At 38.9% G+C, this 14,414-nt stretch overlaps 1 protein-coding gene across 5 annotated transcripts in view; it reads right to left on the minus strand.

Moving 5' to 3' along the window:
* CD109 (CD109 molecule) overlaps positions 1 to 14,414 on the minus strand; it is a 160,146-nt gene that overhangs the window by 38,202 nt on the left and 107,530 nt on the right. For all 5 annotated transcript variants that reach the window (XM_055256010.2, XM_055256020.2, XM_055256028.2 and 2 more), the window contains 6 exons: positions 14,012 to 14,153; positions 12,952 to 13,069; positions 11,286 to 11,399; positions 9,313 to 9,531; positions 8,156 to 8,300; positions 3,724 to 3,900 (listed from right to left, as the gene is read on the minus strand). In XM_055256010.2, coding sequence (XP_055111985.2) covers positions 3,724 to 3,900; positions 8,156 to 8,300; positions 9,313 to 9,531; positions 11,286 to 11,399; positions 12,952 to 13,069; positions 14,012 to 14,153 — 915 coding nt within the window. The remainder of the gene's footprint in view (positions 1 to 3,723; positions 3,901 to 8,155; positions 8,301 to 9,312; positions 9,532 to 11,285; positions 11,400 to 12,951; positions 13,070 to 14,011; positions 14,154 to 14,414) is intronic.

A 14,414-nucleotide genomic window follows, 5' to 3' on the forward strand; every position in this document is an offset into this window, starting at 1 on the left:
CCTTCCTTACACCTTATACAAAAATTAATTCAAGATGGATTAAAGACTTATATGTTAGACCTAAAACCATTAAAATCCTACAAGAAAACCTAGGCAATACCATTCAGGACATAGGCGTGGGCAAGGACTTCATGTCTAAAACACCAAAAGCAATGGCAACAAAAGCCAAAATCGACAAATGGGATCTCATTAAACTAAAGAGCTTCTGCACAGCAAAAGAAACTATCATCAGAGTGAACAGGCAACCTACACAATGGGAGAAAATTTTTGCAACCTACTCATCTGACAAAGGGCTAATATCCAGAATCTACAATGAACTCAAACAAATTTACAAGAAAAAAACAAACAACCCCATCAAAAAGTGGGCAGAGGACATGAACAGACACTTCTCAAAAGAAGACATTTATGCAGCCAAAAAACACATGAAGAAATGCTCCTCATCACTGGCCATCAGAGAAATGCAAATCAAAACCACAGTGAGATACCATCTCACACCAGTTAGAATGGCCATCATTAAAAAATCAGGAAACAACAGGTGCTGGAGAGGATGTGGAGAAATAGGAACACTTTTACACTGTTGGTGGGACTGTAAACTAGTTCAACCATTGTGGAAGTCAGTGTGGCGATTCCTCCGGGATCTAGAACTAGAAATACCATTTGACCCAGCCATCCCATTACTGGGTATATACCCAAAGGACTATAAATCATGCTGCTATAAAGACACATGCACACGTATGTTTATTGCGGCACTATTCACAATAGCAAAGAGTTGGAACCAACCCAAATGTCCAACAACGATAGACTGGATTAAGAAAATGTGGCACATATACACCATGGAATACTATGCAGCCATAAAAAATGATGAGTTCGTGTCCTTTGTAGGGACATGGATGAAACTGGAAAACATCATTCTCAGTAAACTATCGCAAGGACAAAAAACCAAACACCGCATGTTCTCACTCATAGGTGGGAATTGAACAATGAGAACTCATGGACACAGGAAGGGGAACATCACGCTCCGGGGACTGTTGTGGGGTGGGGGGAGGGGGGAGGGACAGCATTAGGAGATACATCTAATGCTAAATGACGAGTTAATGGGTGCAGGAAATCAACATGGCACATGGATACATATGTAACAAACCTGCACATTGTGCACATGTACCCTAAAACCCTAAAGTATAATAAAAAAAAAAAAAAAAAAAAAGATCTCATTTGTTTTTAGCACGGCACATAATATACCACAGAGACCACTTGGTACCACGTAAATTTAATTATAATAAAATTTGGAAAAGGTTATTCTTGTATGTATATATTTAAAACGTGACCAATCCACAAATGTGTATAAACAAGGATAATTTTACATGGGCGACTCTGTACAGGAAATTCCAGCTGCTGGATCTCTACAAATTTCCCAGAGGGCCTAACCACCTGCTGCATTTCAGGGCCGGCCATAGTGTCTGCATGGTCTGGCCCCAATCTAAGGGAAAATACACCACTAAGTCCTTCCCCACATCAGAACTCAGGCCACACTCAGCCCTGATTCTAAACACTGGTCTCCCTTGGTTTGTGGTCTCATACACGGCATTGTTCCTGACCTGCAACCCGTTGACTCCCATTCAGCCTTTGTCTATGCCATCGTATCCCAGGGAGCTCTTCAGACACTGACTCCAGCTCATCTACTTAAACCCAACACCTTACAGCTTACTTCAGTCTAATCTGACACCCCATATTCTAACCTTTGGTGCCTCCTTCTCTACAGGACCCCATGTTCCTCCCTTACTATTTTATCAAAACCTCCAGTGAGACTTCTTACACGGTGGTGATACTCAAGCATCCCGTCCCGATTCCTGGTCCTTTCCATCACATCCCATTGCTTCTAAAAACCCAAGAACACTGCAAATCAGAATTATCCCACAGCGTTCTGTGGAACAAGGTGGACGATGGAGCCAGACCACCATGGGTAAATTATTTAACCTCTCTGTACCTCAATTTCCTCATCTATAAAATGGAAATAATAATAGTATACCTGCTCCTAGAGTTCTTGTGAGAATTAAATGAAACATGCATAAAACATTTAAACAGATTTAGTTGCTATTACTGTCATTACATAGAATTAGTTTAGAATAAAAAGGTCTCTAGGCTGGGCACGGTGGCTCACGCTTGTAATCCCAGCACTTTGGGAGGCCGAGGTGGGCGGATCACAAGGTCAGGAGATCGAGACCACGGTGAAACCGCGACTCTACTAAAAAATACAAAAAATTAGCCGGGCGTAGTGGCAGGCGCCTGTAGTCCCAGCTACTCGGAGAGGCTGAGGCAGGAGAATGGCATGAACCCAGGAGGCGGAGCTTGCAGTGAGCCGAGATCGCGCCACTGCACTCCAGCCTGGGCGACAGAGCAAGACTCCGTCTCAAAAAAAAAAAAAAAAAAAAAAAAAATAGAATAAAAAGGTCTCTACACAATAAGGGAACCTGGAAGAAAAGCTCACCTTACAATGGTGTCTTTACTGAGTTTTCTAATTCTTCTGTGGAGAAATTAGCAATCAATTAATAGCTTGCCTCTACTTTTCATTTAATCCATTTGTTATAAAACAACAAAAACTAAAAAAATTAGGAGTTGGAAAGCGTTGAACTATATTTTTCTTAGATTATAGTGAATCCTCATTTTTAATCAGTTTGTGTGAGCCCTTCTAATCCTCATGAATTTGATGGACAGGATATATCATACAAATTGTGCAGACAGAAAAACTCAGCCACAGAGAGTTTGTGCTAGAGGTCCGCTAATAAGGAAATATAAAACTGAGACTGTAACTTTTGGTTAGCTTTTGGAGTATTTCAGAAAATCAAATTTACTTTACTATTAACATCAAACGTGTCTCACATCTCTTTGTTTCCTCCTAGGTATGGATGTCAAGAGCGTAGGCTCAGAGTCCAAATCCCAGCTCTATATATGACCCTGGGCAAGTTAGCTAACTTTTTCGCACCTCAGCTTCCTCATCTGCAAAAAACAGGATCGTGCTAATACTAATGGTGAGCCTTCAATGAGGTATGAGATGTAAAGTGTTTAGAACACTGCCTGCCACACAGTACACACTCAACTCATGTTAGCTGCTGTTATTAACAAGTTGCCAAAACAAAGGATCTGGTGCCTGTGAACAGTTTCCACCTTTCAAGGTGTCAAGATACAGTCTTCACCAGTATGACATTTCCTCAGGGTCCAGCAGGTCCTCCTCATCATTTTAAATGCACTGAGAAGGTCCCCACCACACGGCACTGCGTCTGTTTACATACAAACCATCTTCTCCACTGAGCAGCGAATTCCTTAAGAAGAGAGGCCCTGGCTCCCTCTGTTTTCTTGGCACGAGAACTGATCCTGGCACTAAGAAACACTCCACAAATGTGTAATAAAATGAATGAGTATTCCTTTAGATTTTTAAGGAGTTTTAAATTTCAGATCCCTTAGTATAATACAAGCCCCTCCCCACCCCAGAAACTAACTCTTAAGCCATTACTAACAAACATCTTAGCAGCAGTGAGTGAATAGTTAGCTAAAGGAAGAATAGTAACAGCTTTCCACTGTTTGCACTTCCTGCACATGTCAACACCGTGTAGCCCATCACTTACCTAAGACAAAATCCATCTATTTTGAAATATGGTCTAGAATGAACCCTACCTGACAAAAACAAATTTTTTTCTACGCACAAATATAGGTCTCTAAAATGCTTACCTTGCCTCATAAATGAAAGAGCTTTTTCTTTCAAATTATCTGTCAGTTGTTTCTTTTTAGTCAGATAATCCAAAATGTAAATATTTGGAGCAAAATTTATCATGTTCTGTTCACCACAGCCATAAGGCATCCGAATCAGTGAGGCTAAGCCACTGATGGAAGGACCAAGAGCATCTCCTGGAAGCACAAGACATGCAATTCATTCAGTAAATACTCAGTAACAACTACCTGCTGGTGGCAAAGAGACTTCCGCTGAGTACAGAAGGCCTCTGTCATTGAAGCAATATGATTATTCCACTGCTTGGAACAGAGTTGAAACTTTACATCAAGCTTTTAGGAAGACTGGTCAAAAAAATAACAATGCTCTGGTACTGAACTTGTAGGTCGTGTGATAAAAGAGGACATTTTTAGCTCAGTTAAGCATGTGGCATAAATTAGGCAAAAAATAATTTTTAAGAAAATCTTTTAAAAAATGTACAGAATTGATCAGTAAGACACCATCACTCATACAGGGAAGAAACATTTTATTAGTAGCATTCTTCACGCAAACAAAATTTTATTCTTATTTCTTACTAATACACCACAAGCACTTGAGAAATAAATTTTTAAAAAAACAATGAGGATTGTGGTGTTTTCCAATGTGTTCTATTTAGCAACAACAAATATAAGTATTTCAATTAATCTCTGGATCAAAAGGATTCGGAAAAGGATTCAAAGTTAGTAATCTAAAATTAAACAAAACACATGCTTTAAAAACCCTCTACCCACATCCTAACACCACAAGTCAGGGAAAGTAGTAAAAATTCAGAAATGTGAAGGCTGAGTTGTAATTTTGGCCCTGCCATTGTTAAGCTGTATAGATAAAAATATCTTTCTATGTAGTTTATTTTGAAAACTTATACCAAGCCAAGTCCAAATACCTAGTGAAAATGTGATCCTAAAAAATGAATATGAAAAAAAGGGAAAAGAACCTGTTTCATATGAATAGACTGAAGCTGTGCCAGTATAGCTTAAATTTTAGATGTGAATACAAAGAAAAACATAGAGGTTATATTATTACCACTGCAGGCTATGTGTTTAATATTCAAAGTGAACATAGACTATCAAAGTTCAAAGAAGCAAGCTAAAATTCGTATATTGTGGGATACAAAATAGGTCTTTAAAACAACATGTAAAAATAAAACTTGAAAATCCATTCTTTACATCAAGCATAAAAATTAAGCCTCGGGGTATTTCCATGACCACAGACAGAATCATTCCTACGTAAGGAGTGATGGTACACATTTAAAAAGCCAGGCTCCTTCCCTCTGTGTATATGTGTGCGTGTGTGTGTGTGTGTGTGCGTATATCTGTAGTGCATCTCCCAGCATCCCAACACTGTGGGAGATGCTTAAGCAGAATGTATTCCCCTAAATAGAGAGCTTATTTAATTCCTTTTAAGAATTGGCCAGGCACAGTGGTGCATGCCTGTAGTCCCAGTTATGCAAGGGGCTGACGCAGGAGGACTACATGAGCTCAGAAGTTCAAGTCCAGCCTGGGGCAAACATAGCTAAACTCTGTCTCTTCTGGGGCAAACATAGCTAAACTCTGTCTCTTCCAAAAAAAAATCATATATATATACGTGTATATATATATATGTATGCCTCCCAATAAAGTCCTCTGCCTATGGATTTGTTGTTTGGGTTATAATAAAAAAGCATTACACCTGCCAGTGAAATATAAAAGAACTGTAAAAAAGTGTTTTAGGTCCTAACACCTTAAAGACCTAACAAACTATTAGATGTTATTAATTAAAATGTTTTCTTCAGTTATTTGTAAAGCACAACTATATAAACAAACCATTTGTGAGGGTTAATTTTGTGTGTCAACTTAAGTGAGCCGAGGGGTGCCTAGATTAAGCATTGTTTCTGAGTGTCTGTGAGGGTGTTTCTAGATGAGATTAGCATTTGAATTGGTGGACTGGGTCCAGCAGATTGTCCTCCCCAGTGTGTGTGGGCACCATCCAATCCACTGAGAGCCTGAATAGACAAAAGCTTGAGAAAGGAGGAATTCACCCTTTTTTTCCTGCCTCACTACTTGAGCTGAGACATCTCATCTCATCTTCTCCTAGGACTGGGATTTACATCATCAGCTCCTCTGGTTCACAAGCCTTTGGACTCAGAGTAAGTATAATACCAGCCTTCCTGGGTCTCCAGCTTGCAAAAGCAGATCACGGGACTTCTCAGCCTCCATAATTGCATGAGCCAATTCCTCATAATAAACCTCCTTTTATATATAAGTATCTCCTATTGCTTCTGTTTCTCTGGAGAACACTGACTAATAACACCACCTGTGTAGACACTATGTTTAATTAAAAAATAATTTGAGGCTGGGCACAATGGCTCGTGCCTGTAATCCCAGCACTTTGGGAGGCTGAGGCGGGTGGATCACCTGAGGTGAGGGGTTTGAGACCAGTCTGGCCAACATGGTGAAATCCTGTCTCTAATGAAAATACAAAAAATTAGCCGGGCATGGTGGCACACACCTGTAGTCCCAGCTTCGTGGGAGGCCAAGGTATAAGAATTGCTTAAACCCAGGAGGCAGTGGTTGCAGCGAACTGAGATCACACCACTGAACTCCAGCCTGGGCTACAGAGAAAGACTCCATCTCAAAAAAAAAAAAGTACTTTTAGCATGGTAAATATAGTTAATAACAAGAGTACTGTACATTTCCAAATTGCTAAGAAAGGCCGAGCACCATGGCTCACACCTGTAATCCCAGCACTTTGGGTCAGGGGTTCGAGACCAGCCTGGCCAACACTGCAAAAGCCCATCTCTACTAAAACTACAAAAACTAGCTGGGCGTGGTGGCACACGCCCGTAATTCCAGCTACTCAGGAGGCTGAGGCAGGAGACTCGCTTGAACCCCAATAGACAGAGGTTGCAGTCAGCCAAGATCCTGCCACTGCACTCTAGCCTGGGAGACAGAGCAAGACTCCATCAAAAAAAAAAAAAAAAAAAAAGGCTGGGCATGGTGGCTCACATCTGTAATCCCAGCACTTTGGGAGGCCGAGGCGGGCAGATCATGAGGTCAGGAGATGGAGACCATCCTGGCTAACATGTTGAAACCCCGTCTCTGCTAAGAAATACAAAAAAAAAATTATCCAGGCATGGTGGCAGGTGCCTGTAGTCCCAACTACTCGGGAGGCTGAGGCAGGAAAATGGTGTGAACCTGGGAGGCGGAGCTTGCAGTGAGCCGAGTTCGCGCCACTGCACTCCAGCCTGGGCGACAGAGCAAGACTCCGCCTCAAAAAAAAAATGCTCAGAGAGCAAATTTCAAATGTTCTTCCCACAAAAAAAACAGTTAAGTATTTGAGGTGATGACTACATCAACCAGCTTGATTTAGTAATTCTACATTGCATTCATAAGCAATTTGTATCCCATAAATTTATACAATTATAAATTTCCAATTTTTGAAAAGTACTATTATGTTATGGAAAGTGACTAGGAGAGGTGACTGAAGTCAGTGAGTAACTTCCTATTGTAAAGGTTACACATATCCTGCCCAGAGAACTGCTGTAGGGAGTAGTACTCAACCTTTGCTTATCACAATCACTTATGAAAGTTTTTTAAGATATACATGACCAAGCCATAGCCCTAGCGATTCTGACTTAGTAGGTTTAGAGTAGAATCCAGACGTTTCTGTATTTACAGAGCTCCTTAGAAGATTCTGATATTCACCAGTGGTGGAGAGCCACAGAAGCCAGAAGCTCTGCTCTTAGGAATGACCCCTCCCTCCAGCCATGGTATAGTGAGGCCTTGCTACTCAAAGTGTGGTCTACAAGCCAAAGTATCACGAACACCTAGGAGCTTGTTAGAAAAGCAGATTCCCAGGCCCCCCTCCAGACCTACTAAACCAGCATTTGCTTTTAAACAAGACTCCCAGGTGATTCTTATATACACTGAAGACTGAGAACTGTTTTAGGATGCATAATTTGCTAGCCTTCACATTATAATCAGTTGTTGGGCCCAATTAAAAACTTTTGCCGGCCGGGCGCGGTGGCTCACGCTTGTAATCCCAGCTCTTTGGGAGGCCGGGGCGGGCGGATCACGAGGTCAGGAGATCCAGACCACGGTGAAACCCCGTCTCTACTAAAAATACAAAAAATTAGCCGGGCGTGGTGGCGGGCACCTGTAGTCCCAGCTACTCGGAGAGGCTGAGGCAGGAGAATGGCGTGAACCCGGGAGGCGGAGCTTGCAGTGAGCCGAGATTGCACCACTGCACTCCAGCCTGGGCGACAGAGCGAGACTCCGTCTCAAAAAAAAAAAAAAAAAAAACTTTTGCCATCTCTTCTTATTAGGACTCAATAACAAAATACATCTATAATTACAGGAACAACATATATGATCATATACAATTAAACCAATAGATGGTGATATACTCTATTCTTACCAATTGCAGTGATCTGAACTCTTTCACTGCCAGTCACTGTATTAGAAGGAAATGAAAAACTCAAAGTTTTCAGGGTACTCTGTAGCCTGTTGTCAGTCAAGTCTAATAAGATGGATTGTGAATATGATTTTTCTATTCCTTCAGCCTGTTGAAAAAAATGAACACAATTAACATGGTCTCTACTCACATATTTACAGAGAACTATATGCAGATATGAACACAAACATCTGACCTGTTGTGTCTGAGGTTTGTGTATGGCTAAATAAGCACCTATCATTTCTTCTTTTGTTTTCTTTAAATTAGATATTTTATTTAAACAAGTAATACATTCATTTCACAGAATGAGCTTTTATTGTTAGTTTGTATTACAACGAATTACCATAACTTTGATTAATTTTTCCTTTTAGATTTTCTTAGTGCAGTACCCTTCATTAACAGAAACGTGTTTTTCACAGGATTTACACTTAATAGGCACCATTTCCATGGAACTGAATTAAATCTGATGACACGGTGCCTACCATTTTGTTATTCTTACTTCAAATCTGTTAGTAAGTTCTAGTTAAATTAGATAAGGCATCTCATGGACTGGCCTTGAAAATGACAAAGAAGAAGATGAAAATGTAAGGAAAAAAACCCTTTGAGGTAGTTCCTATTATTATCCAAAGAGGGGGAGATTAAATGCCTTGTTCAAAATCACACTTGGCAGAGCTGAGATTCAAACACAGAGTTGCCTCACCCCAGAATACAAGTGTTTATCCACTATGCTCATTATCTTTCTGTCTAGAATGTCTTCTCTGAAAAAAATCTACAAAATCTCTTTTACCTTCACTGAAAAATTCCAAAATTCCAAATCTACAAATCGACTTGACCGTGTTTTAATAGAATCCCAACGTAACACAGTCTGTAGATGTAAATGACCGCAAAAGAGACATTAGTCTTTATAGTCACATTCCTGACTAAATTTAAAGAGGAAATTGGCAAGTATTTCTAAATGATTTATTTTTACATACAGATAAGAAAGTGATTAGGCATTACCAGAAGGGTAAAAAAGATGACCTACTAGATATGCCAAAAAATTTAACCAAGAGAAAAAAATCTTCTGCTTCCTTTTTAATTATGTATTTCCATTTCATTTCTTTCAAACATCAAATATTTACCTTTACTAAAATCATCTGGGTGATAGCATCAGAAGCAGTGGGTGAAAGAGCTGTGACTGTGATAGGAATTTCTCCCAGATGTGTTGGCCTGATGGGAAAAAGAACAGTTGCCCCATCCTCACTGGGAACCAGAATGGTCTGCTGGTGGCCTGTGGCATTTATTTCACTTGAAGTCATTAGAATATCAAATTTGTCACTTTTCTCAATGATTACCTTAACCTGAAAGAAAAAAATAAATCAAAGCTTTTGTATAATAAATGCTCTTCAGTAAAGTGCTCTTTTATCACCAATTTAAGTACTGTCAAATCTGTGAGGCTCAAGACTAGAGAAAAGATGAGACAAAGATTCGACCAAGGAGAGTATCAAAGAGTATCAGGAAAAACTTCATTTCTTTTCTATGCTTTCCCCTCAACCTCAAGATACATGGGGAAAGGGCGCTTTTCAGCCCCATTTCTAGTCCTCCCACTAACATTAAATTATCTCACTATCTGAAGCCATTAGATGGTAAGGATGTGCACAGAAAGGCTATTTCATATATTGATATTACTACCAGCTTGATTTAACTATGTCATCCTAGAACGTACTGGTCTCATTAGAAAAATTTGAAGAAAACAGCATGAACTGTTATTGAATTTATTGAAGTCTCTGTAAAAAATTATTCCAAGGAAAGTACAACTCAGATATTAGTCCTGAAGCATATCTTGGTTGTAAACTTTTGTAAATTATCCCAAAGTTACAAGTCTCATCAATAATAGCATTTCTCTAGGCCTTACATTTTATGAATTATTTTCCTGTTGATTTTTTCATCTGCTTCTCAGAGTATCTTTCGTGGGTATAATAATTATCATTTCCAGTTTACAGATGAGGAAACTACAATTAAGTCATTTGCTGGTAAGTGGTAGATTAAACATTGAATCCAGGCCTTTAGACTCTAGATCTTTTGCTTGTTACACAGTACCATGATGACTGGGTTAAAAAGTAAAATTAAAAAATAAAAAAAATTTACTTTCCACTTTGTCAGCCAAATATGCCAATAAAAAGCTTAAAAAATTAAAATTAAAATTAAAAAATTATATATAAAGTGCCTAAAGATATTATGTCATTTTCATGCATGTAATAAAGTTAATTACATATCCCTACTTATTCTGGGGGAAGAAAAATCAGTCACTTGGTTAATATACTGTGGGCACAACACAAACAGTGAACCTAATTCCTGCCTCCCAGGGAAATGACTAGCTAAGGAGATACAAGGTATGTGAATCCAATAGCGAATCCTTGAAAATATAAACATGGGGGCTACAAACATAACAGCATGGCAGCCAGGCGCAGTGGCTCATGCCTGTAATGCCAGCACTTTGGGAGGCCAAGGCAGGCAGATCACTTGAGGCCAGGAGTTCAAGACCCGCCTGGCCAACATGGCAAAACTCTGTCTCTATGAAAAACACAAAAATTAGTTGGGTGTGGTGGTGCACCCTTGTAATCCCAGCTACTCGGAGGCTGAGGCAGGAGAATCACTTGAACCTGGGAGGCTGAAGTTGCAGTGAGCCGAGATCACGCCACTGCACTCCAGCCTGGGCAACAGAGCAAGACCATGTCTCAAAAAAAAAAACTGCAGTGGGCACAGAGTGGCAGTGAGAAGTGGCCACACATTCTAGATGTGGGGAAAACCAGGGGAAAATGCAGGGAGGCAGGAAAGAGAAAGGCATGCTTCAGAGACAATAAGGAACTTACATGGCAAAAGTGGAAAACCTATGCTGAAAATTCAAGGAGGTAATGTGTAGACATGCTAATGATATCCTTAGACATTAATTAGCAGAAGAAATCACTGACAAGACATGTCTATTTTCAGCCTCCCAGAAATGTATAAAGTGCTTAGAATCCCAAACGCCCAGATACTACACAACCTAATCCTTTCATGCTACCTCCATTTTCTCCTGTAGTGTAAATGATCAACAAAAGCTTGAATATATTACCTCAGTGGCATCTTTCAAATAATTGAATATCGTTATTTCCAAAGCAAATTCTTCACCTCTGATAACAGAGTAGGGAAGATTCAAAAAAATGAAAAATGGTTGGAAGGCTTGCAGCTGGAAAGAACACAATGAGTACATATTTTTATTCAGGTCAAAATTCTTCACATTTTATGCAATTAAATGCAATCTTTATAAAACCTCTGAAGCTTTTAACTTCAGCTAGAAATGTCAACTTGCTATCAACAGAAAGCAAACAGCAACTTATCACAAATGAATGATGGCAAATTGACTTGATTTATGTTACTTAACATAATAATCACTATACTTTATTAAGTGCCTTATAGCAACCAAGCACTTCATATAAATTATTTTGTTTGGTTATTACAACCCCATAAGGTTACTGTTAGTCTCCTATTTTATAGAAAAGAAAATTAAATTTTAGAGATTTTTGTAACTAGTACAAATTCATATTGCTGGCAAGTAGAGGAGCCGGAACTAGAACCCAGCCTGTCTAATCCCAAAGCAATTTGCTCTTCTTTCATGCTGTATTGACTCCACCAATCTGTTTTAAAAGCACTGCCAAATCCAACAGCCCCTATTCTAGTGTGGGACATCTGAATACATGTGCTTCCTGACTAAATTTAAATGTAAAGAAATTGGAAATTATTTCTAAAACATATATAGATTTATTTTTACACACAGATGAGAAAATGTGTGGGACATCTGAATACATGTGCTTCCTCTTCAGTGATCCAATTCTGATATTGTTGGCCAAGTCCTACAGAAAAGGCCAAGCCCCACCCCTGCATCTAAACCTAAACCTGGATTAGTTTAGGCCAGTGGTTTTGCTGGCAGCAGTAACTCCCTCTAGAGTTTATCTGCACATTTGTGAAGGTGTCTTAGATTGTCACCATGACTCGAAGGTGCTATAGGTAGTTAGTGGGTGACAGTCTGCAATACTCAGGATAGCCTCAGGCAATGAAAAATTGCCCCATGTTCCTAATGATTCTTGAATGTCCCTTCAGACATTCATGTTGCTGAATTGTCTGTTTATAATGGCCTGAGCTTACAATCTAATTCCAATTTCTATATAAACCCAAAGCATTTTTCAGTATACACTGAATTTTTCATGAATACAATTATTTTGTAAATCAAAATTACATTTCAATTTCAAATGAGACAATTCAGGCCACTCATGGTCATTATATTCCTCCTGCCAGTGACTGGCTTAGGAAACAATATATAATGCAATTTGACCAAAGGCATGATGGAATATTGGCTAGGGAACATCTCGAGAAGTCCTGTTCATTCTTGAAGAGGACAAATAGAAAGACTCTCTCTCCTCTCCTCTCCTCTCCTCTCCTCTCCTCTTTCTCTCTCTTTTTCTTTCTCTCTCTTCTGGCCTTTGGAGATGGTTAGTTCAGGTCAATAATAAACTTTTCTACCCAAATCTTAATATGGATTTCGCATATTTAGCAGTTTATATAGCTATATATAGCTCACATTCTTAAATATAAAACAGATAAAAACCAAAAGACAAAGCCAAGGAATCTCTAAACTGTGATAAACATTATAAGCAGTCATTAAAAAAAAAGGCATTGAGGAGCTGATGCTCTATTAGCTTAATGTCACCGTAACACTGATAAGCAGCTCTTTAATACAATACCTCCACTGGAGTAGTTGTTAGTCCAAGACCCAGGTCCTCAGAGATCACAAAACCAGTAGCCACCCAAGAAGTGATAGAATCAGGTACAGTTACTTCAAATTCTTGGTAAATCCTGGAACTGAAGTCAAGATAATAAACATAAACACCACAAAACCAAGAACTGATACATTTTGAAATAAGCCAAAATAATCTAAACTATTTTTGGAAGAATTTCCATTTTTCCTATTGTTTACATATCTGAATTTAAAGGTTTAAGTATAAAACAGTATATCCCAACTTTTCAAAGAATAGGTCATCATAAGGTCATAATACTGCATATTGATCCATATTCTAATAAAATCCTCCTGCAAAATTTACATCTTCAGAATAAACATTATTTTTTCACAAATTTTTTATAGATAATAAATACATATTTTCGAACTTAACTCCAATTTTTTCTCTAAATTTGCAGAAGTTTTTCTCTGTATTCCTGTCAATGCTGCTATTTGTTTCCTTGAGATTTCATTCATGTGTTAACTCAAGTATCTTTAAACAGCTGACTATAAAATACTATGTGGATTTCATGATTTACCTGCTTACTTATCAGGCCAGGTAGTACGGGGTTTATCAGCCAAGCTGAATTCCTTCCACCACCCATGCCCCTTCTCCCTGTGACTCCTGGGAATGCTTTGTGAGGAGCAGGGTTCAGTTAGCGGCACTGCCAGGGGTCGCAGGAGGTAATCATGAGTGCTTCCCATCCTGTGACAACAAATGTACTCCCAGCAATTTTTCTTCAACAAGAATCACGAGACTTCAAGGAAGTCAAAATCACCCTTCAGTTAAAAAAAAAAAAAAAAAGGCCTACCTTCTCATTGATGAGACCTTCCTGCCATAATTTATGTGTGGCTTTATCAAAAACTGTATTTAGATTCAATAAATATCATTTCCTAAAAAATCCTTTTGGTCTACTTAGTTCTTAGTTACACTATGTTTATATTTAAACATTAGAAAGTGGGCAAAACTTATTTAAAACAAACACTAAACAAAATATGTACGGGCAAAGAACTTTATAAATTTTTACCCCATGTTGGTGTCTAGCCAAATCCAAGTCTCTGGAAAATGCTTTCGGACATGTGGACTGCTACCCAAAGAAAAGTCATGAATATCTACGGTATGTCCTTCATTTTCCTCCATAAACCTCTCAGCATATTCTGCATTGTCATCTATAAATAAACATTGACAGCAGTTAGAAAAACAGTCACTGGAGAGAATGAATTGTAAACTCCACATACAGAATGAATGTCGATCACTTGAGGTGTCCAGAGACATAAAGTGCCAGTGAGAGTATCAGGTTCCTTCTATTACAGTGAAAAGGTAGAAGAAGATTTTCAGAAAAGGTAAAGGATACAGTAAGTATTACTGGCAATAGAATGGGTATTACAGTGGGCATCAAGAAGGATTCAATATGTAAAAAAGAACAAAGA

The sequence above is a fragment of the Symphalangus syndactylus genome, chromosome 2 (genome assembly GCF_028878055.3).
Source record: "Symphalangus syndactylus isolate Jambi chromosome 2, NHGRI_mSymSyn1-v2.1_pri, whole genome shotgun sequence".
NCBI classification, from domain to species: domain Eukaryota; kingdom Metazoa; phylum Chordata; class Mammalia; order Primates; family Hylobatidae; genus Symphalangus; species Symphalangus syndactylus.